The sequence below is a fragment of the Elephas maximus genome, chromosome 2 (assembly GCF_024166365.1).
Source record: "Elephas maximus indicus isolate mEleMax1 chromosome 2, mEleMax1 primary haplotype, whole genome shotgun sequence".
NCBI lineage: Eukaryota > Metazoa > Chordata > Mammalia > Proboscidea > Elephantidae > Elephas > Elephas maximus.
The window spans coordinates 72,177,503-72,199,621 of NC_064820.1; the positions used below are offsets into that span (position 1 = coordinate 72,177,503).

Below are 22,119 nucleotides of genomic sequence, written 5' to 3' on the forward strand. Positions count from 1 at the left end.
AACTCATTGCCTTTGGCATTGTAGATATCTGCTTGTAATTTTTGTTTTAAGTTCTTTGTCCTTGTGGTTCCGTGTGGTTGAGCAGGTGCGCTCTGGGCGAAATAATTGGTGTTTATCCGTCTTGCTCATTTTAATTCATGTGCGATATTCCAGTTATTCTAATATTACAATCATCTTTTAGGTCTGTGGCACACCTGAATACATTGCACCAGAAGTGATTCTGAGGCAGGGTTATGGGAAGCCGGTGGACTGGTGGGCCATGGGGATTATCCTCTATGAATTTCTGGTTGGATGCGTGCCATTCTTTGGGGATACTCCAGAAGAGCTATTTGGACAAGTCATCAGTGGTAAATATCATCAGAACTTATCTTTAAGCCACTGTTGGGAAGCAGCTATTCACTCTAAATCCGTGGAATGTCGCCGTTTTTACTACTAAAATATGAACCTTTATCAAGCAGTTGAGCCAGCAAATTAAAAGAACTCACTCCTCATAGCCCACAGCTGACTTTCACAATCTCAAGAGGGTCATTTGCATTTAAAATTGATCTGAGAAGGTTTTGCTAACGTGAAATTTGGAAATGTACTAGCAATGCAACCAACTTTTATGTTGTGCTTTTTCTGCAAAAGAAATTGGTGTGGGATTTACAAATGATTCCATTGCTATCCCGGTCTTCTCTTCCATAATAGGAAAGTTTCACCAGGGAAGAAAAGGTTAATGTGAGTAACATTTACATAAACGGGGAAAATGGCTAATGGCACAATGAAGAAATTAAGAAATATGTAATAAACCCTAAAACAAATGTCTACCAAATAATAAATGATGAGAATGGGAAGGAAGCAAATTTAATCCACAGATTGTTAATGATTTCATTGGTAGTTGTTATGGTGTAATGTTATTTCTGTAACAGCTGTTCATCTTTCATTTAAAATTCAATAACCTTTAGATCTTAACCTGCAAGCTGACCCTGACTATTGTTGTGAGGCTTGTGGCAAAACTAAATGATAATTAAATAGGATCTATCACCACCTTAACCTCCTGTTATTATGAATTTCCCAGAAGCATAGATCAAAAAGGCATCTATTCCTAAAAGTTTTTCAGTCGTCGCTGGCATCTCCATCAACTACCTCTGGTCTAGTCTGGAGTGTGCTCCCAAGGCCCAGCCAGCAATGAAAATAGGGGAAAATAAATATTTTGCATATGTGCTGTCGATTCCATCGCATATGAGGAAGCTTGTAATCACAACATTATTCTCTATCACTGACTTCGTAAGCGGGCATATTTGTAAACTTAAACCAAGTAGATTTGTGAGTTGCCTGCAGTGTATAACCCTTTATACAATATCTGAGCTGTTTATGGATTTATAACTGGGCTGTTTTCTGATATACCAAGGCCTGAATGGCAAGGGGAATCAACTGTTTAATTAACACAAGCAGCAAGCACTGGCTTTGTTCTTGATGCCTTACGGCTCCAATGCATATTCATGTTTTATTTTCCAAATCAGATTTAAACTGCAGCAGAGGAAGCTAGAGGCAGGCACAAACAGAAATAACTCATGTTTTTATTGCATTTCCAAACACACAAGCACGCACACCTATTTTCAGGCAAACTCCTTTAGAATATAGAACATAGCCTAATATTTATGACAGATCTTAAATTCTTCTGTTACGATGGTTACTTTGAATGTTTTTCTTTTGTTCTTCAGTTATAGCACTTTGAAATTTCCTTTGTCTCTGGAAATATTTATTTTTACAAAATTATTTTTTGCTTCTTGGAGTGAAGCACACCTATGGCTTTGGCTGATTCTCAGCTGAACATACCCGTTAACCAAACCGTTGCTGTCAAGTAGATTCCGACTCATGGTGACCCTAAAGGACAGGGTAGAACCTGCCCCATAGGGTTTACAAGGAGTGGTTGGTGGATTCGAACTGCCAACCTTTTGGTTAGCAGTCAAGCTCTTAACCACTGCACCACCAGGGCTCCCGGTTGAGCATAAAACCAAAACCAAACCCAGTGCCGTTGAGTCAATTCCAACTCATAGCGACCCTGTAGGACAGAGTAGAACTGCCGCATAGAGTTTCCAAGGAGTGCCTGGTGGATTCGAACTGCTGACCCTTTGGTTAGTAGCTGTAGCACTTAACCACTGCACTGCCAGGGTTCCCCGGTTGAGCATAAGTAGGCAGTAAAATTGTATTCTTAGATGATCCCTAGATGAGAGACCACCTGAAACACAGGTGTTTAAAGTTTCTGTTATATTAAGCCTCCTTGATAGCTTTTGATAGCTAGAAGGGCAACTTGTTGGGAGCCATTTCTGCCAAAAAAAGAATCAGAAAGCAAATGAAATTGAGACTCTAATTACTAAAAGTTCTCTCCCTGTCTTGCTGAAAGCTTTGCTACTTGTGTCATGTAAAACAGTGCTTCTCAAACCGAACTGCATAGGAATCAACTGCAGAGCTTGTTAAGATGCTGATTCTGGTTCAGTGAGCATTGGACGGGGTCTGAAATTTTGCGTTCTGACAAGCTCCCAGGTGATGGCGATGCTGTTGGGACATAGACCACTTTTTAAGCAGTCAGCTTGTAAACTACTTTTTTTCCTTCTAGATGAAATTAACTGGCCTGAAAAGGATGAGGCTCCACCACCCGACGCCCAGGATCTGATTACCATGCTTCTCAGGCAGAATCCCCTGGAGAGACTGGGGACAGGTTAGAGCACAAGAGTTTTAATTTTGTTAATACACAAGAAATAACGCCTATGTGGAGCATGCTGAGGCTTTTGTTTGTCTTGTTTTTGCAGAGGAAACATCTGTTAGTTGATGTGGAACATGACTACAGCACGTTATAGCAATTTTTTTTTTTTTTTCTGCAGAGCAGTAGGTATCTTAACAGAATTTGCTGTCTTTGATTTTTTTGTTTTGTCTTTTTTTTTTTTTTTTGCAAAGGAGATGTTATTCTTGATTTGTTTCAATTAAGTAAAACTCCCCTGGAAGAAAATCTCAAGAGCACATGTAAATCTTCTGTCCTGAAAAGCATGTATATCTTAAATAATTTGATGGGGAGGCCTTTAAAAAAATATCCATCTGTCTATTCCCATAAGGATTTGACCCAGCAAGTTACTACTCACAGGCTTTAAAATGGGTTATCAGTACTCAAACTAATTACTAGAAATGAGTGCCTGGGGTTGAACTCTGCTGTCCTACCATGCTGATGAGCACCATGGTCCAAGAAAGAGAAATTAAAAACCACCGCCTTTCAAAATCAAGGAGATAGTAGATTTGTTTCTTGCTGTCTGTTTTTCCTGATGATTCTGTTACCAGTTTTTTGTGTCTGCCCCTCTTCTTTCTTTTATTCCTTATATTCTGAATGGATAGACATAGAAATCTCTCTACAGAGTCCCAGTCTGCCTAGGATGTGAATTTATATAAATGAAACTTAAATATTAAACATAAACACACACATACATACTCCAGCCAGTGTCCATCAGATGTCCCTTGGTGGTAGAAACAGGTATGCACTAAGCTTTTAACCAAAAGGTTGGCGATTTGAGTCTAACCAGCTTTGGAAGAAAGGCCTGTAATCTGCCTCTGAAAAATCGGTCATTGAAAACCCTATGGAGCATATAGGTTGTGGTGTCTATGATTTTCATTCAGTGTTTTTGATCCCTTGATGGGTTGTTTACTCAGAACTATTTCCCATTTTAATAGAAATGTCAGAAAATATTGAAGAAATAATGCTCTCCCCATTTTTTTCCCACAAAAAAGAGCATTAACGACAGCTTTAAGTACTTATCTTATGTTCTCATTTGCTCACAGATGATCTGTTGAAAGATGCTGTTCTTGCTTACATATGGAATGCTGTATTTATGATGAGTTTAAGATGATGCATTAGAGCAGGGGTCAGCAAACTACTGGAACTAGGGCCAAATCCAACCCACTGCATGTTTTTATAAATAAAGTTTTATTGAAACACAACAATACTCATTCATTTACATACTGCCTATGGCTGTTTTCATGCTATAGTGGCCAAGTTGAGTGGTCTTAATAGTCTGTATGGACTACAAAACTTAAAATATTTACTACCTGGCCCATTATAGAAGAATTTTCCCAACCTTGCATTAGAGATTCCAAGAAGGCTTAAGATGAGTGCTCAACTGGGAAAACTTAATTGAGTTGAGCCTCTTATTGGAGTAGCACATGCCTTTTTTGCCTTCTTCTGTGGATGAGAGGATCTTTAACTCTGAAAACCATTGTAGCTTTGTGGTTAAGAGCACAAACTCGGAAATCAGGTTGCCTAACTTTAAATCTTGGCTGTACCACTATGGGCAAGTTACTTCCCTTTCCATGCTTCATTTTTTTCATCTATAAAATGTAGCTTGTAGTACTTCCTCAAGGTACTTAGACCAAGGCCTGCCACTGCTGCTGCTAGTGTTGTTTTTAATTTGCTATGTGCTTAATCCACGCTTTCCCTTTTGAACACATGAAACACAGAAATGATGGTGGTGCCTGAAACTCTTGAGCCGATCGAACTCTTTCAACAGAGTACTTTATATTTCTTCCCATCCTGCTTGGTTTTCCACTTGTCTGAAGTGACTAGCAAACTTGTTATTCCCCACCCTCTATGGTCTGTAGTCACATTTGTTTTATGGTTCAAGAAATACATGTTACTGTCAAAGAATTTGTGTCAGGGCTGTGTATGGGCTGAATTTTGAGGCGTGATATTTACTCACTTGAGCAAAGTATAGGGATCCATGCTATTTTATGATTGTCCTGGAATAATACAAATATCCATTTGTATATCTTGTTCAACTATCCCAGAAAAACATTGTCCTATAAGGGGACTGGAGCCCTGGTGGTGTAGTGATTAAGAGCTCAGCCACTAACCTAAAGGTCAACAGTTCGAATCCACCAGCCACTCCTTGGAAACCTTATGGGGCAGTTCTATTCTTGTTCTATCTGGTCGCTGTGAGTTGGAATCCACTCCATGGCATCAGATTTTGGTATAATGTGACTGGAAGTATATTCAAATGGGCCCACCCCATCAAAAGGAAACTCAAAATCCTCTTGCCTTCGGATTCAAGTATCAGTTTGGAGAGTTTTCCCAATTAATACTCTGCCCCAGTTGTCCTCTTCCAGATACTTGAAATCTTGTTTGGGCTTGATTTAATGAGACAGGGCTCTGATCATGGTCAGCACAGCCATGTATTCATATATCATATTGCTGCAAGTTATTTCTCTGCACGTTTTCTCCTTAACTGCTACTTTTGGTCATTTCAGGGTTTGACAGTTTGAGGAACTAATCCCTTAGGAGAAGCCCAAAAGAGACATTTAAAGGACCTTGCCCAAGCTCTTAGCTTTGTCAAGATATGCTTGCCAAACAGGCAGTTCCAACACGACAGGTCCCACTAGGGCCCCGAGAATGCGGCTGAGAATCCCACAGGCCTGCCATGCTGTGTCCAATGACAGCATTTTGTGTTTAATGCATATTTAGCGGGGAAAATAATGCACCGTGAAAATGTGTGAATGCACATTTGCCTGAGAGACTAGAGAGGCTGAGAAAAGGGGTGTGAAGAACATAATGGATGTTTAAGAAATTTCCATGAAAGGAGAGAAAAACTAAAGGGAGAGCATTAGTGCCAAAGCATAACTTGCAGTTTGGGTACTTGAACTATACTTTTGAACTTTGAGAATATTGAGTGGTAGCCTGGCTCATTGGTCTTGAGAGCTGCTCAGATGTGACTAGCACCTGTGCACCATCTGGGAGGTCTTCAGTAGCTTCTTCCCTCAGTTTCCTACTGTCTTAGATTCCCATGGCTGCCTAAAAAATACCACAAAGGGGATGGCTTTAAAGAACAGAAATTTATTTTCTCAGTTCTCAGTTTTAGAAATTAGAAGTTTGAATTCAGAGCCTTGGCAAAACCATGCTCGCTCACTCTCTCCCTGTCTGCTCTAAGGGAAGATCATTTCTCGTCTCTTCCAGCTTCTGGCATTCCTTGACTTGTAGTTACATTTCGTCCACCTGAGTTTGACTCTCTGTATCTGTTCTCCCTTTTTCTAAGACACCACATAGAAGGGATTAGGACTGGGACCCACCCTACTCTGGTATGACTTCACTGATAATATCTTCAAAGACTCTTTTTCCCCAGACAAGGTCACATTCACAAGTTAGGACTTAGGACTTCAGCATAACTTTTTGGGAGACACAATTCAATCTATAACACCTACTGTGTGGATGTAAGCATGTTATATAGTCTCACAGGGTCGTTGTAAGGAGTAAATGTAAAAGTGTTTATGAAGGCATCTAGTATGTTGGCCTAGTGCATAGTAGGAGCTCAAGAAATATGGTTTCCCTTCCCTTCTGTTCCCTTCATTGTACATTTTTACAATGAGAGCTCTCATTTGTAGGATTCCTGTCTCTGGTGATTTGTATTTGGCTCACGATGCCATCTATTTATATTTCACAAGAGTTTAGTCTGGAGCTAATTTTTCCTGTTTGTCCTTTTAATTCTTTTTTTCCACATCTCTCCAAAAGTGCATGAAAAACGGTATCTAGTGATAACCAGCCTCTTCTCAGTGGAGTACAAAGGCCAAAGGCTGAGAAATGTGAGTTACATCAGCAATAGGCTGTGACTCCTTGGGGAGGACTCATTTGTCATTGTCCACAGAGATGAAGCAGACTGTCACCAACTTGGGTCCCAAAGGGTGGTAAGCAGGGGAGTGTAAAGGCGACACTGTATATGGCCTGGAAGTGCTACTTGAGCCCTTGGCACTAGAGAAACTGAGCTTTTCTGGTTTCATCCCCCTGCATATGACCCTCTATATCTGTTCTCCCAGATGCATGGCAGGCTGGAGCCAGGTCCTGTAGAAGTGCTGTGGGCACAACAGCAGAAATCAGGCATTAAGCTTAGTTCTTCAGTATTGGCAGTTTTGAATCCATCTGCAAATAGATGCAAGAGAGATGGCAGAGTAGGAGCCAAACTAAAAAGGGCTCCCTCCTCATCTGGCATGTGGTGCTGTGGCAATGGATATGTGCCTGGGAGTTTTTAGACAAAAGCTAGGTGCAGACCCTTGAATCCTTACTCTCTGGGCGACCTTGGTCCAGAGTACTTTTTTTCATATCTTTCGTTTCCCCATCCAAAAATGGAGTTGATAATGCCTACGTCATGAAGTTATTTTCAATGATTTAATTAAAGGAAATAAGGTACCTATAACACCTAGTGCAATACTTGTTACAAAATTTGCCCTCAAATCATAGCTGGTAATGCTGTTGTGGTTCTGTTTAGCATTGGACTTCAGTATTATGCTACAAACACAGAAAACGCCTAGATAGGATCCTGGATAAGGATAAGGAATTCTAATCAAAAAAACAATCAAATGCATTGTGAAATATTCCCCACTTTGCCCTTTTCCCTCCATTCCATTGTTTTCAGAGCACCAGATTCCTCTGGCTGGGCTTAGAGTTACAGCAGAGGCTGTGCCTTGTGCTCCAGGGGCCCAAGAGGCACAGAGCCTTCACCACATCTCTTTGAATTACACGGACAGCACCCCCCAACTGGGATCCACAGCCCATTTTCAATTCAGCCTGCATTTCTCATCCTATTCCCTGTGTACCACACAGAGGACAGAATGAAAGACGTGGGTGACAACTACAATAAGGCATTTACATTACACCTAGAGGGGCATCTCCTGGCAGCCAGGCTGATTAGAACTGGTATGGGTCTTGTGAGAAATCTCTTCCTGGTGTTTTTGCAGAATTGATTCTTTGTTACCTCCCTTATCAACAGTATGTGTGATGTTGGCAGGAAGGGGGCCTGATTCTCACTCCATGACTTTACAGCATGTATACTTTCTTCTCTTTACATGGGGGTGTTAATATTTTTGCTGTGATCTGTCCTTCAAAAGCCCTCTTTAAAATCGTAAGGAAAAAAAAAAACCCAAACCAGCTGGCATTGAGTCAATTCTTACTCATGATGACCCCATGTATGTGCACCAGAGTAGAACTCCCCTTTTTAGGGTTTTTGAGGTTGTGACCTTTTAGAAGCAGATTGCTAGGCCTTTTCTTCAGTGGCCCATCTGGATATAAAAAAAAAAAAAAAATGTAGATGGAGTTAAAAACATTATTTCATTGAACTTTGCTGTCATGCTGACTTGGCAAAAAGGAGCCTAAAACTTAGGAATTGTGATCGATTTTCGTCAGATGTATTATAAGTTCGTGAGACGGGTTTGTTCCTTATTTAAGAATCTGTAATTCACAGAATCTAATTCCTACCTGTCTTAGTTATCTAGTGCTGCTAGAATAAAAACACCACAAGTGGGTGGTTTTAACAAACAGAAATTTATTTTCTCACAGCTTAGGCTGCTAGAAGTCTGAATTCAGGGTCCCGGCTCTAGGGGAAGCTTTCTCTCTGTTAACTCTGGAAGAAGGTGTCCTTGTCTCTCCTGAGCTTCTGTTCCTAGGAGATGTTCATGTGGGCTGGCATCTGTCTTACCCCATCTCTCCTCTGATTGTTTGTTTAATCTCTTTTACATCTCAAAAGAAATTGGCTCAGGATACACTTTACCGTAATCCTGCCTCATTCACATAACAAAACCAGCCCATTCCCAAATGGAATTATATCCCCAGGCATTAACCAGAAAACCAAATGCTTTGCCATCGAGTTGATTCTAACTCATAGCGACCCTATAGGACAGAGTAGAACTGCCACATAGGGTTTCCAAGGAGCAGCTGGTGGATTCAAACTGCTAGCCTTTTGGTTAGCAGCTGAGCTCTTAACCACTACACCATCAGGGTTCCATCCACAGGCATAGAGGTTAGGATTTACAACACATTTTTTGGGACATAATTCAATCCATAATATTCCACTCTCTAGGGAAAAAAAAAAAAAACCTGTTGCCGTCAAGTCGATTCCAACTCATATCAGCCCTAAAGGACAGAGTAGAGCTGCCCCATAAGGTTTCCAAAGAGCTGGTGGTGGATTTGAACTGCTGACCTTTTGGTTAGCAGCAAGCTCTTAACCACTGCTCCACAAAAATTCATGTCCTTGCCACATGCAAAACATATTCACCCTATCACATCATCCCACAAGTCTTAACTCTAAGTCTAAAATCTCACTTTCTGAATCATCTAAATCAAATATGAGTGAGGATTTAGGTGTATTCCATCCTGGGGCAAATTTATTCTTCATTTGTGAACTGTCAAATCTAGAATGTAAGTTATTTGTTTCTAAAGTACAGTGGTGGAATAGGCACAGGGTAGACATTTCCATTACAAATGGGAGAAATTGGAGGGAAAGAAGGGATAACTGACACCAAGCAAGTCCAAAATCCAATAGAACAATATACATTCGCTCTCAAGGTTTAAAATGATCCTTTCTTCTCTGAGACCACCTGGGCTATGGCCCTGGCCTCCAGACTCTGGGTGTTGGCTTCACCCTCTAAATTCTGGGTGGAGGTCCCTCGACCCTGGGTTTTAGCTCTGCCTTCATTGCCCACTGGGTTGGGAACTCTGCTCCCTTGGCTTTAGGTGGCCCCATTCTCCTAGTCCACCAGAGTGGCAACTCTACCCCTATGACCCCGGCAAGCCCTGTTCTCCTGCCCCTTGGGCATGGCATCCCCACCCCCTCAGCTTTGGACAGCAGCCAGATCTCCCTGGCACATCTTAACAGCAGCCCCACACTCTAGAACCAAGATGGTGAAGATCCGACTCTTTGAAACCCAGAATGTTGTGGCCCTACCTTTGAGACCCAGGGGACTGGGGCCCCATCCTTTGAAGCCAAGAAGGCTCTGCTTCCTGTGCTTCTTTTAACAGTTCTGCAGATCTCTAAGCTGCTCCAGGGATGGTCCTTTTCTTTTCTTGGAAGGCAAGAGGTGTAGCTCCTTTGGCCTCTTTCCTGCCTGTAGAATTCCAAGGGGCAGACAGTATTCTTTCCTTTTGTTCTTTCTGTATCCCCTTCAGTCTAAACTGATTGGTTTTCTGCTATGGTAGTTGGTTAGATCCATCAGTTACAGGCTTAATCTCTTTAACAAAGATTGTCTAGCCACATGCTTAGGACACGTGTCTTTACTTTGTACAACAGAATTTTTCAAATCTTTGAGTTCTGTTTTCATTTTGCACAGTTCATTTTTAAGTCCATCTCTTTCCTCTCATGTTTCGCTATAAGCAGCAAGGAGAAATCACATGGCCCCTTTAAGATTTTGCTTAGAAATCCCCTCAGCCAGATGGCCAAGTTGATCACTTACAAGTTCTACCTTCTACCAAACATTGGGATGTAATTCAGACAAGTTCTTTGCCACTGCATAAAAAACATCACCCTTCTTCCATTGTCCAATCACGTGTTCATCATTTTCTTTTAAAGCCTCTCCAGAAGCACATTTAACATCCACGTTTCTGGCCTCATTTTCTTGCTGGTGCCATGTGTTTTCTCTAAGATGATAGAGACTTTCTCTATAGCTCTCCTCATTTCCTTATGAGTCCTCACCAGAATTGCCTTTGACAGCCATAATTCTAACAATAGTCTCTTCAAGGCAATCTTGGTTTTTACTATTAGGCACCTTAAAACTCTTCTAGCCTCTGCTCATTACCCAATTCCAAAACCGTTTCCACATTTTTATCTGTTAAAGCAGCATCCTACTCTTGCGATACCAAATTCTGTCTTAGGTATCTAGTGCTGCTATAACCAAAACAACACAAGTGGGTGGCTTTAACGAACAGAAATTTATTTTCTCACAGTTTAATAGGCTAAAAGTCCTAATTCAGCGTGCTGGCTCTAGAGGAAGGCTTTCTCTCTTTGTCAGCTCTGGAGGAAAGTCCTTGTTTCTTCTGAGCTTCTACTCCTAGACGATGTTCATGTAGCTTGGCACCTATCTTTCCCCATCTCTCCTCTGCTCACTTGTTTAATCTCTTTTATATCTCAGAAGAGATTGACTCAGGATAGACCCTACACTAATTCTGCTTCATCTACATTTAACAAGGATAACTCATTCCCAAGTGGGATTATAAGCAAAGGCATAGAGGTTAGGATTTACAACACATGTTTTTGGGGGACGTAATTCAATCCATAATACTACCTATGTTAATGAACAAGTCAATAAAATTGAATGGTAACCATTGTATAGTATTTAGGAAAAATTCATCATTATTAACCTTACCTCCAGAGGAATTATTGCCATGAACACATTTTGTGCCTTGTTAGAATTTCTTTTGGTGTGTAATGAGCGATTCTGCTTTGGGCCAGCATGAGTCTACATCCCCAGATTCAGCATAATATGATATTAAGTGGCCACATCATTAACCTCTGAAAAATGGAGGAAGTCATGGAAAAATGAACAAAGAAAAACTGGGCTATAGCAACTGCTATTAGCAAAATAAACTCTCCTGCTGGTAAATTATTGGAAAAAAATTGGGGGTCTTGGTTATAGAATTAATAAGATTTCTATAATTTGGTTATTTCTCTGCTGATAATTTTTTTGGGGGTGGGGGATTAAAAACTGATGTTTATCTTTGCCTGGATCATAGTTTAATACTTGTGCCTTACGCTGCCATAGGTGGTGCATATGAAGTCAAGCAGCATCGGTTCTTCCGATCGTTAGACTGGAACAGTTTGCTGAGACAGAAGGCAGAGTTCATTCCACAACTGGAATCCGAGGATGACACAAGTTATTTTGATAGTATGTGTATTATCTGACATCAAACAATGTTCAGTGGCTACTTTTACTTTTTTGAACATTATCGATACTTTGGATGGAGCCTTCCAATCTAGAACCCATGAGCTCTATGAACCTACGAGTTCTTACGCATAATGTTGGTTTGAGGTAGAAACTCATATTTAAAATCTCTATATTAAATACTGAAATTCTGAGTAATTCGAACTATTCCCAAACATTTCTCTGCAGCTCGGTCAGAGAAGTATCACCATATGGAAACTGAGGAAGAAGATGATACCAATGATGAAGACTTTACTGTGGAAATAAGACAGTTTTCCTCATGTTCACATAGGTTTTCAAAAGTAAGTGAAATTTGGCATAAGCATACAGAATGTCTCTGGGAGAATCTCCCACTGGCCAGTTAGCTGGTGCCTCTAAACAACTGAATGGAATTATAAAAACCACCTACATTTTTTAGGCGTTGGGATCTCCTGTGTTTAAAATTCTTTTTTGTTTTAGGGAAAATGACCCTATAGTCTTGATAATGCAGCTGGAGTCCTCATACCCTGTCGATGAGTATTGCTCTGTTTCACTCTCCACACATTAGGATCTTTTTTTCTTGAAGGTATAGACTTATGCTCATGGCCACATCTTTGGATTATGTGATGGCCGTTTATAGGTTGGCCATGCCTTGCATGCCCCTCTTTCTGACTCAGTGCCAGGCTGTGGAAGCATCCCATCATTCCCTTCATCTTCTAATCACGATTGTGGAGCTCCAGTATGTGCAGAACCCTCTGCTAGGTGTTACAAAGAATACAGCAAGGAGAAGGTTTAGTCATTGACATAAGCAAAGTCACTTGGGGACTGTTGACTGTGGAATGGGGAAGTCTTGTAACCAGTAATAAAATTATTATTTAAATTATTAAAGCCAAGCTAGAAAATTTTGCAAATGGCAGAGGATAATAAGGTTGTTGCTTGAGAAGGAAGCTTTTTCACTGAGAGTGGTAAGATTAAAAACAAAGAAACGCCGATAGTAGTGAGATAGGGCAGGGCCCTGGGATACTGGGAATAAGCCTAGAGGACACCCTACCTTCCTTTGCTGTTTTCAGTAGCTGCATGTTTTCTGTTGCCATGGCATTTTGCATGATTATTGTTTAGCTTTTCTCTAGCACTTAGTGACTCTAAAGTGTTCTGTAGCTTTTTTGAGATAGTTACCTAGAGTGTACCTGCAGAATTGGCCAGCACTACCGTCCCTGTTTATACGAACGACATAGAGAGGTAGAGATTTCCCTGAAGGGGGTAGTGGCAAGTCTGTCCTAGAGCCAAGACAGCTTTGATAACCCTGAGTGTGGGACTTGGACCAACAACTGTGTCTGATCCATCAAAGCCGACCCTTAAACACTATTCCCTCCTTTGTCTTTGGATGGCGTTTCATTTTATCTTTGACTCCTGTTCCTTAGCCACAAATCCAGGCCCCTAATCCAGGTCTACAATCCAGTTGTGCTATAGATTGTGTTATTGTTGTTGGTTGCCGTTGAGCTGAGTCTGACTCATGGTGACCCAATGTGTGCAGAGCAGAACTGCTCCAGAGGGTTTTCAAGGCTGTGACTTTTCAGAAGCAGATCTCCAGGCCTGTCTTCTGAAGCACCTCTGGGTGGGTTTAAACTGCCAACCTTCTAGCTAGTTGTTGAGCACCAGGTAGATTATAAAAGGTCTAAAATCATTCCTAAGGAGCTCTGGTGGTGCAATGGTTAAGCACTCGGCTGCTAACCAGAAGGTCATTGGTTCGACCCCACCAGCCGCTCCACAGGAGAAAGATGTGGCAGCCTGCTTCCGTAAAGATTTACAGCCTTGGAAACCCTGTGGGGCAGTTCTACTCTGGCTTGTAGGGTCACTGTGAGTCAGAATCGAATCAATGGCAATGAATTTTTTGGACTAAAGGCCATTCCCACTAAAGCAGCAAGTAGCTAAGCAGGGCAGTGGGGAGTGCTTTCTGTACTTCTCAACCCCCTGTTTTACCTTCCATCTTTCCTGTGGGGCAACAAGAATCCAGAGGTTGACTGAGACCTGTAGCTCACCTAAGCTTTGATCCCCCTCAGGGATCCCAGTACCAGCATACAAAACTTTCTGTCTGTGTATGTGATTTATAAACCAAGCAAGTACATCTGGCTTTTTATGACCATATATGTACTATTTTTCCCTCCTAAGTCTTGAAACAGGTAATTCTCTGTGCATTCAATTCCAATTCATTTTTCTTTTTCCCACCCCAACTGGTAGCCATTCAATCTTTTTCTCTATGATTTTCTTTTTCTCATTGACTTTATGGTTAAAAAGTAAGATGTACCTTGATCCTCAGGCCTAGAATCCTCAATGCGTCTATGGATTTTGTTTGCAGATACAAAGTCCAAACTGCAAAATGGTGAGAGAGGGTGATGAATTCCTAAGTTGTACTCCAAAAAAAAAGTTATCCGTTGACATTTCATCTCAGGACTCAAGTAAATAGCATTGGGAAGCACTTTCTACATGCATGGTCCCAATTCAAACTTTAGTTGTACTTTCAGGTTTTTCTTCAAAGCTTTTTTTCTTCTGAAAAGCTGTTTTTTGGAATTTATTAACACTCACTGATTATTTGCCTTCTAGGTTTTCAGCAGTATAGATCGAATAACTCAGAATTCAGGAGAAGAGAAGGAAGACTCTGGAGATAAAACCAAAAACACAGCTTTGCCATCCATGGAAGCATTAAGCTGGAGTTCAGAATATTCTGAAATGTATGCGTAAATAATATTGTAAACAGTAGCTATTAGAGCAGTGGTTCTCAAACTGAAGTAGAATCAGAATCACCTGGAAGGCTGGTTAAAACATATATTACTGGGCCTACCCCAAAATTTCTGATCTGGTAGATCTGAGGTGGGTCCTGGGAACCTACATTTCTAACAAGTTCTGAGGTGATTCCAATGCCACTGGTTTGGGGGCCACACTTTGAGAACCACTGCTTTAGACATATCTTGGTTAGGCTTATCCAAATCCTACTTGTACCTAGTTTCTCCGAAGTTTCTTCTTCTAGTGTGTATATATGACTTTGTTTTTATTTTTAATTAAGGCAACAGTTATCCACATCCAACTCTTCAGAGACTGAAAGCAACAGACGTAAACTCAGTTCTGGCCTGCTTCCCAAACTGGCTATTTCAGCAGAGGGAATACAAGATGAAGGTGTCCCCTGCCCCAGAGACACCCATGAGGAGCCAGAAAAGCCAGTCCTTCCTGCTGAAGAGTGTGCTCAGGAGGAGCCTGAGGTCACCACCCCAGCCAGCACTATCAGCAGCTCCACCCTTTCAGGTAAGCTGCTAGTGTGAGGCCTGCCATCCACATCATCCACTGTGTTGAGAAGTGACTCCTCACGCTGTGAGTCTCTGTGCTGGCCTAGACCATATGGTGATGGTGGGTAGTTTATACTACTGGACTTTCCCCACAGCCCTGCTTCTTGGGCTTGAAGAACAATCTCCCAATAACTAAGATCCAGGGTCTCAGATCACTCCTTAGTGCTTGACCATGCAGCACTTCAGTTTGACCTTACAGCCATCCTTAGCTTTATCAGCTGGATTCCAGTGAGCTCTTTTGAGGGCAGTCAGACCATGCTAACAGAGCATGTTTTCAGTTGTTGATACAAAGGGCGGGTCTTATGGAGTTTCATCTAACTACAAAGTTTAGGAGTAAGGGTACAGTATCACATAGTGAAATAGTCAAAAGCCAGTTATTGAAATGGATGATTGTTTCTTTGAGATAGTTGGCTTGAGTTAGGGGGCCATGTTGTGCCAAATAACTTATCTTTCCACACTAGACTCACATTGAGTACAGCAAGAAGCTTATGCTGTGAGCTTCACAGATGCCTGCCTGTGCATCTAGGCTCTGGACTTTCTGAATGGATTGGGTAGGAGGTCACAGATGCTAACATGATTTCAGTTGGTATTTTATCTGCATATGAAACAACTCCACTAAAAACAAAAGTTACTCTTCTGTGGATAAGTGAAGCGAGAGACTGCTGAGATATCTTTGCCTATTTAGGAGGCAGTCTAGCAAGGATCTCAGCCTTTTCTTTGAAAGCATTTTATGATGTTTCTTTTGTGGAAAATAACCTCCCTGACAATAGGACCAGTATCATTGTGAGTCTTTAAAGCTTAATATATCACGGGTACTTGGTGTCTTCACTAGGAAGCCAAACTTGCACTTCTCTCAGAGAAAGCCTTTTAAGTACATTTAAAATATTATTTGGTTTATAAAAATTTTATATACAGCATATCCTTTTACAGACCAAGGAACACTTATGCCTTTTTCTAAAAATAAAAGATGGATATGGCTTAAGGTTGCTACAATAAATGTTTTCATTAAGCCATATTCAATATGCTATGTTTATAACCATGGACGATTCCAAGATTTTCATGAACACTTTTTTAACTGAATATTCATGGTATAAACTTTTTTTAAAAAAAAATTATTTCAAGAAAACAAATTTTTCAGGCTGGATTTATTTCAGCTTCACTAAAATGTTCAGTTCTGTGCAGCTTTGCTTGTGCCTATAGTTTATCATGGGGAAAAATAGTGTTGGATTTCCAATTCTCTCTTAAGTTCTCCTTCCATGTTGGATAATTGCACTTCTCTTGGCTCTATATCTAGAAAAAGAACACAATCAATGAGTCTAAGATTCTGGATTATTTTTATTTTTATCTTTGTCCTCAAATGTAGATATCTTAGTATTCTGTGTTCCTGGTTATGAAGGTCTCAACCTGTTTCTTAGTCATTATTTTACTTTGAATACAGTATATTTACCTCCATTTAAAATTTATTCTTACTATGGTAAATTGTTTACTTTGTCTTAGTCTCTTTAGCCTACTGTCTATCAGAAAGGTAGGAAGTAAAGGGAGGGAAACAGTGTCTCAGGATTTGATTGATTATTTTCATAATTAAAAAAAAAAATCTGCCTAGGCCCTGCTATGCATTTTGATTAATAGATTCAAGCCACCTTTCTGTCTTTCCCCCATACACACTAAACATAATCAAAGACTTTGGAGGCTATATAGAATAGAGAGATGAGCTGATTTGCTTATAGCCAAGAGTAATTAGGGAATATGAAAACCATGACTGTAGTAAAATTTAATTTGTTGATTTTTATATTGCTCCACCATCAAGAAGAAGGAACCCTTGACATTTAGAGAACATTAAGGTGACATTATCCAGCATTGGCAGAAAAGAAGCACACATTCATACATAGTGCCATGAGATAGCTGAGACAAGAAGGAGGGGGTGATGACAGAGAAGATTGTATATTCACACTCTGGCACTTAGGGAAGTGCAACTTTATACCTTTTTCTCTTTTTTCATAACTACATTCTATTTAAATCAGTGAAGAATAAAAGTCCTGAAATCTTAGGTGTAGTGCTCAAATGTATCCAACAGTTACTCATAGTGAAGAGATTCAGCTTTTCATTTTATGCTTGTCAGTGATCCCATCCAAACCAAATAAGAAAGGAGAAAAAGGATGCCTGGTACAGGCAGTCCCCAGTTTACAATGCCGTTCCATTACAACTACTCTGTTGCAAGTCAGTTCTGATATAAGTCAAATACCTCTTTTTTTTTTTCTTAGTTTTCATTATTATTGCCTTTTATTATGAGTATCTTTATAAATCCGAACTTGTTTTTAGGGGTTGGAAACATTACATCTGAGAATAATAATATCAGCAAATTACACACTGCAACACTGTATGTAATATATATTACTAATGATAAGAATTGCCCCACCCCAACCCCCCCAAAAAAGGACTGCTGTAAGTGGAGTACAATTTGTTGTAACTCGAAATGTCATAAGTTGGGGACTACCTGTATTGTTAAGTGTGTAGCTTATGTAAAGGTGGGCTCACATTTTTAGAGATGATTTTTGTGTGTGTGTTAACCAGCTTTTTTTATAAAGATTAAATAGTCCTTCAGCAGTTGATTTCTTTAGAGTGAATTGGAATAGACATATTGTTAAGTGAGATTGAGCTTGGTATATATGAGTTAAAGGATTATTGATGTTTGCCTTAAGATGGTCTTCTGTCATTGGTCAGATTGCTGTCACATCACATGGAAGTCCATGAATCTTTAACTTTCATACAGCTCAGTAGATGGCCATGAAGTGTGCTGTGTCCAAGTCCGCTCTCCCAAGTCCCAGGTGTCCCTTAGATTGGGCCAGACCCGTAGGGCTTATGCCGCTTTGTGTGAAATAGGGTCGAAGTTCAACTGTACTGCTGAGTGGTGTATGGAGAACAGGAACACAAATGTTAGTTAAGTCAAATTAAGCCTAGCTCTTTCCCAGACAAAGATTGTCATGAGATCAGCCCTTTAAAATGTGTTGGCTGGTCTTTCAGAGATTCATTTATGATGGTATTAAATTCCCTGCATGGATTGCATATCTCCAGGTGATGATGGAGTTGATGATTTTTAAAGCACAGGAGGCTTATAATGTAACTTATATAAGTAAAAATGATATTAGCTTTGTTTTTTCTGAATAGACAAAGATGTGTTATCAATGATAGAAAAGAAATAAAGTAAAACTGACAGCATGTAAAAGGAAGAGTAGGAGGGACCAAAGGGTAGCTGCTCAGCTTTAGCTTTTCTGCAGAGGACTCAGCATACCACTCCTGCTTGGGAACTTTCCTTACTCTTGACCTCTGCAGACACCAGACTGACAACAGTGATTTTCCATTTTTGTCTCCTCCTACATGGTTATACTCTTTAAGGGTCCTCTGGTAAGAGAAGTCTTAAATATTTTTAATTAAAAAATAACTCCAGTTTATATTAAGGGTTAATAAAGTTAAAAATATAGAAGGCATGGCTTAGCCAGGAAAGAATCTTCCCACATCCTATAACTTCAGAGAGGAGCAGCATATGACTCCGTGTCTAGATTAAAAGCCAGGAAGATGAATGAACTGCTGAGTAATGCATCACATAATATCCTTTAATTTACAAGGGGCTTAGAGGAAAAGGTAGCATATGGTGTGAGAAGTCAAAAGAGACACTCTTGGCACTTTTCTGTAGATAATATACCTAAACCTTCTATGAGATATGTCCTAGGAAGATGGTAGATGACACAGGTATTAACCTACATAGAAGATTAAATGCTGTCCATGTGTCAAGAATTATCATTAATTATCGTTAACAACACTGAGTAATGATGATAATCATAGTATGAAGTAGGTGCTCGTAATCTTTGGTTCATTGCATGGACTTTCATGGTGTGGTAAAAAGAGTTTTCTCTACAACTGTTGTAGAGTACAGATTCTAGAAAGTAATTATTCATGGTTCTTGTCTGTGACCACCACCCGTCTGTCAGTTGGTCGTACTGTGGTGGCTTGCGTGTTGCTCTGATTCTGGAAGCTATGCCACCAGTATTTCAAATACCAGCAGAGTCACCCATACTGGACAGGTTTCAGTGGAGCTTTCAGACTAAGACTAGGAAGAAAGGCCTCATGATCTACTTTCAAAAATTAGCCAGTGAAAACCCTATGGATCACAACAGAATATTATCAGATACAGTGCTGAAAGATGAGCCCCTAGGTTGGAAGGCACTCAAAATACACAGTGGCCACAACAATGGCTCTGAGCATACCAGGGATCATGAAGATGGTGCAGGACTGGGCAATGTTTAGCAACTAACAACAGTAACTTGTATATGAAAGGACTCGTGGTCTTTTACTTCAGTACAGTTGTTGACTGGAAATTAGCAGACGTGTACCATTCGAACAAAACCTGAGTGGACACCTCTTTCATTTCTTCCTCCTTCATGTCACTTTCCTCAAACCATCCATGTGTTTTTAATGTTCACCTCACACTATGTGAACTGATTAACCAGGTGGGAGTGTGTTTCCCAGCTTTTGTCTTTCTTTGTCTCTTTCTTCCCCTCTCCCCACCCCTCCTGGGCTTGGTATTCCTGAATATGTTTATCCCTTCTTCTTTGTGCAGTTGGCAGTTTTTCAGAGCACTTGGATCAGATAAATGGACGCAACGAGTGTGTGGACAGTACAGATAATTCCTCAAAGCCCTCCAGTGAACCCGCTTCCCACGTGGCTCGGCAGCGATTAGAAAGTACAGAAAAAAAGAAAATCTCGGGGAAAGTCACAAAGTCCCTTTCTGCCAGTGCCCTGTCCCTCATGATCCCAGGAGGTAGAGAGACACCTACTCGCATGAAACTTGTGATTTGTGCATGTGGTCCTCTCCCCCTTCCCCCAGTTTGGAATGCCGACGGAGGTGCAAGTTGCTTGAAGCAGTTATGGGTGGTATCCTACCCAGCCCAGCTCTCAGAGCTTCTGCCAGCGGACCCCAGAATTCTCCCTGCCAAACCTCCACACCCCCGAAAGAGCATGTACGGCTATTTCATCTCACTTTTTTTGCATCAGGAAATGAGCAAGCCTTCCTTTCCACAAGGCTTACTTCTTTTGTTTTCTTTCCTTCCAAGTTAATATAAATTTTCCTCTTCTGAATAATTTTTCTTCCTTAGGCTGTGCATCACTTATATACTTTACAGAGCTGTTTACAGTATCTCTGTAAGAAAGCTAAGTATAGTTTTTTTCTCTTCTAATGAATGAGGAAATAGACACAGAGAATGTAGCGTTTCATTTCTGGGGATGCACAGTCAGAGCCAGCCCTAAAATTATGTCTTCCCAACCTCGTTTGTTGATCTGTGCCTCCTCCTACTGGTAGTAAAATCATGTTCTGCCCCATACTGGAAAACTGGGTTTAAATATGGTTTTGTTGAATTGCAGTATTTTTCCACAACCTGGTTTTCCCTCTCCTGATCACTAAGTCTGTAGTGATTTCACTGTTAGAGATGAAATATACACCCTGGTGGTCGTGACTTATCACTCAAATGAGAGCAAGAGAGTAGAGGTGGGAAAAGGATTATATTATATTGCAGAGGCTTCTATCTGCAATACAGACCATGTATAAAAGAGATTGTTTACCTTTTTAAAATTTTCTATTTTTGCAGAAGGAAATTTGATCTAAACAAATGCTCATTTGTGGGTAGTGTTTACTCTAGCAGATTTAGTTTTCTGGGGGACATCCCATTTAGCACCATAAAACAAGTACCTAGGTCCCAATTTGAATGTCATTTATTCAAAGCTGATGGTTCCCAACTCAGCTGCACAGTGGGGAATGTAAGTTTGAAATAGTCCAGTCTGCTTTTGAAAGCTGGTGAAAAAGCCCACACATGGTAAAGTGGGGAAATTATTAAATTTGTGGAGATGAGACCATCATGGTGTAAAGAATTGGGCTTGGATCTATGTGTGTCTACACTGTCTCTCTATCTCTTCCCACTTGCATATGGGAAGTTCCCTGCCCACCAGGGTGCTGCTCTTCCTTGGCATTTTGATTAGACAGAAGACAGCCAGCAAAAGGGAACTGAGACATCCCACGAAGTCAGAGAGCAAAGGCGCATCGGTGATGACACGTTTAGGTTGTTCCATTTTGGACAAACAAGAATTGGACAAAAGGTAGCGGGGATACCTTTGGCCTGTTGTGGCTACAGTGGAACTCTGGTGAGCTTCAATAGTGCCAGGCAGTTTGTAGCCTGGCTGTCACTGAGCTCACATTTAAACCTCAGCATCTTTGTAGGTCTCAGAATCACACCTAGACACACATGCACAGATGATTTTAATGGCCAGTTAAGATCTATTTAGATTCATGTGGATGCCATATTGGCATGAACTACAAACTAAAAGTGTGCTTGCTTATGAGACAAGGCAAACAGCAAGTAGAAGTGGTATTTTGACTATGAACTGAGTTTCTCTTACAATTTCTTTATTTCTTTCACCTGCATTGTCTTCCCAAAAACCTTATTCTAAAAATGCAGGTAATATATGAGGAGAACCAGTTGTTACCATAGTAATCTGAGAAGTTCCATTTCAGTGTTGTTGCTTTTTAATCAAAATTCTCTAGTCAATACTAGCTTGATGACATTGTAAAAATCAGCTGGTAAGTTGATAAATTCCTTTCCTGGCCATATATGTTTGAAAAGGATCATTAAAGTTGTTAAGGGCAAGATTTGGAGTCTGAGTATCTTTCATATAGTCCGTACAGTCCTCTCCATGTAAGGATGTACTTGAAATAAATATATCTATGACTTATTTCTTAAAATAAAATGTATTAACTAAAGATATCACAGCCAGAGAGTAGCTAGACTTTGTGTGCTTTAATTAGTGTAGAGAACTAAAATATTATAACTTTACAGTATTAATTGGAAAATTAGTTAAAATAGAAACAATTTCAAAGTTTCATTGACAATGTTCTGTTCTGAGGAAACCCTGGTGGAATGGTGGTTAAGTCCTACGGCTGCTAACCAAAGGTCGGCAGTTCGAATCCACCAGGCACCCCTTGGAAACTCTGTGGGGCAGTTCTACCCTGTTTTGAAGTCCATGTTAAATACCAATATAACATAAACACTTTTTGTATTATTTC

At 40.4% G+C, this 22,119-nt stretch overlaps 1 protein-coding gene across 12 annotated transcripts in view; it reads left to right on the forward strand.

Moving 5' to 3' along the window:
* Positions 1–22,119, forward strand: part of MAST4 (microtubule associated serine/threonine kinase family member 4) — a 721,413-nt gene that overhangs the window by 678,547 nt on the left and 20,747 nt on the right. For 11 of the 12 annotated variants that reach the window (XM_049864768.1, XM_049864777.1, XM_049864787.1 and 8 more), the window contains 6 exons: positions 182–347; positions 2,600–2,701; positions 11,536–11,658; positions 11,884–11,996; positions 14,275–14,402; positions 14,735–14,970. In XM_049864768.1, coding sequence (XP_049720725.1) covers positions 182–347; positions 2,600–2,701; positions 11,536–11,658; positions 11,884–11,996; positions 14,275–14,402; positions 14,735–14,970 — 868 coding nt within the window. Of the gene's footprint in view, positions 1–181; positions 348–2,599; positions 2,702–11,535; positions 11,659–11,883; positions 11,997–14,274; positions 14,403–14,734; positions 14,971–19,626; positions 19,828–22,119 lie in introns of all 12 variants that reach the window. The other variant, XM_049864865.1, reaches the window with a different exon arrangement.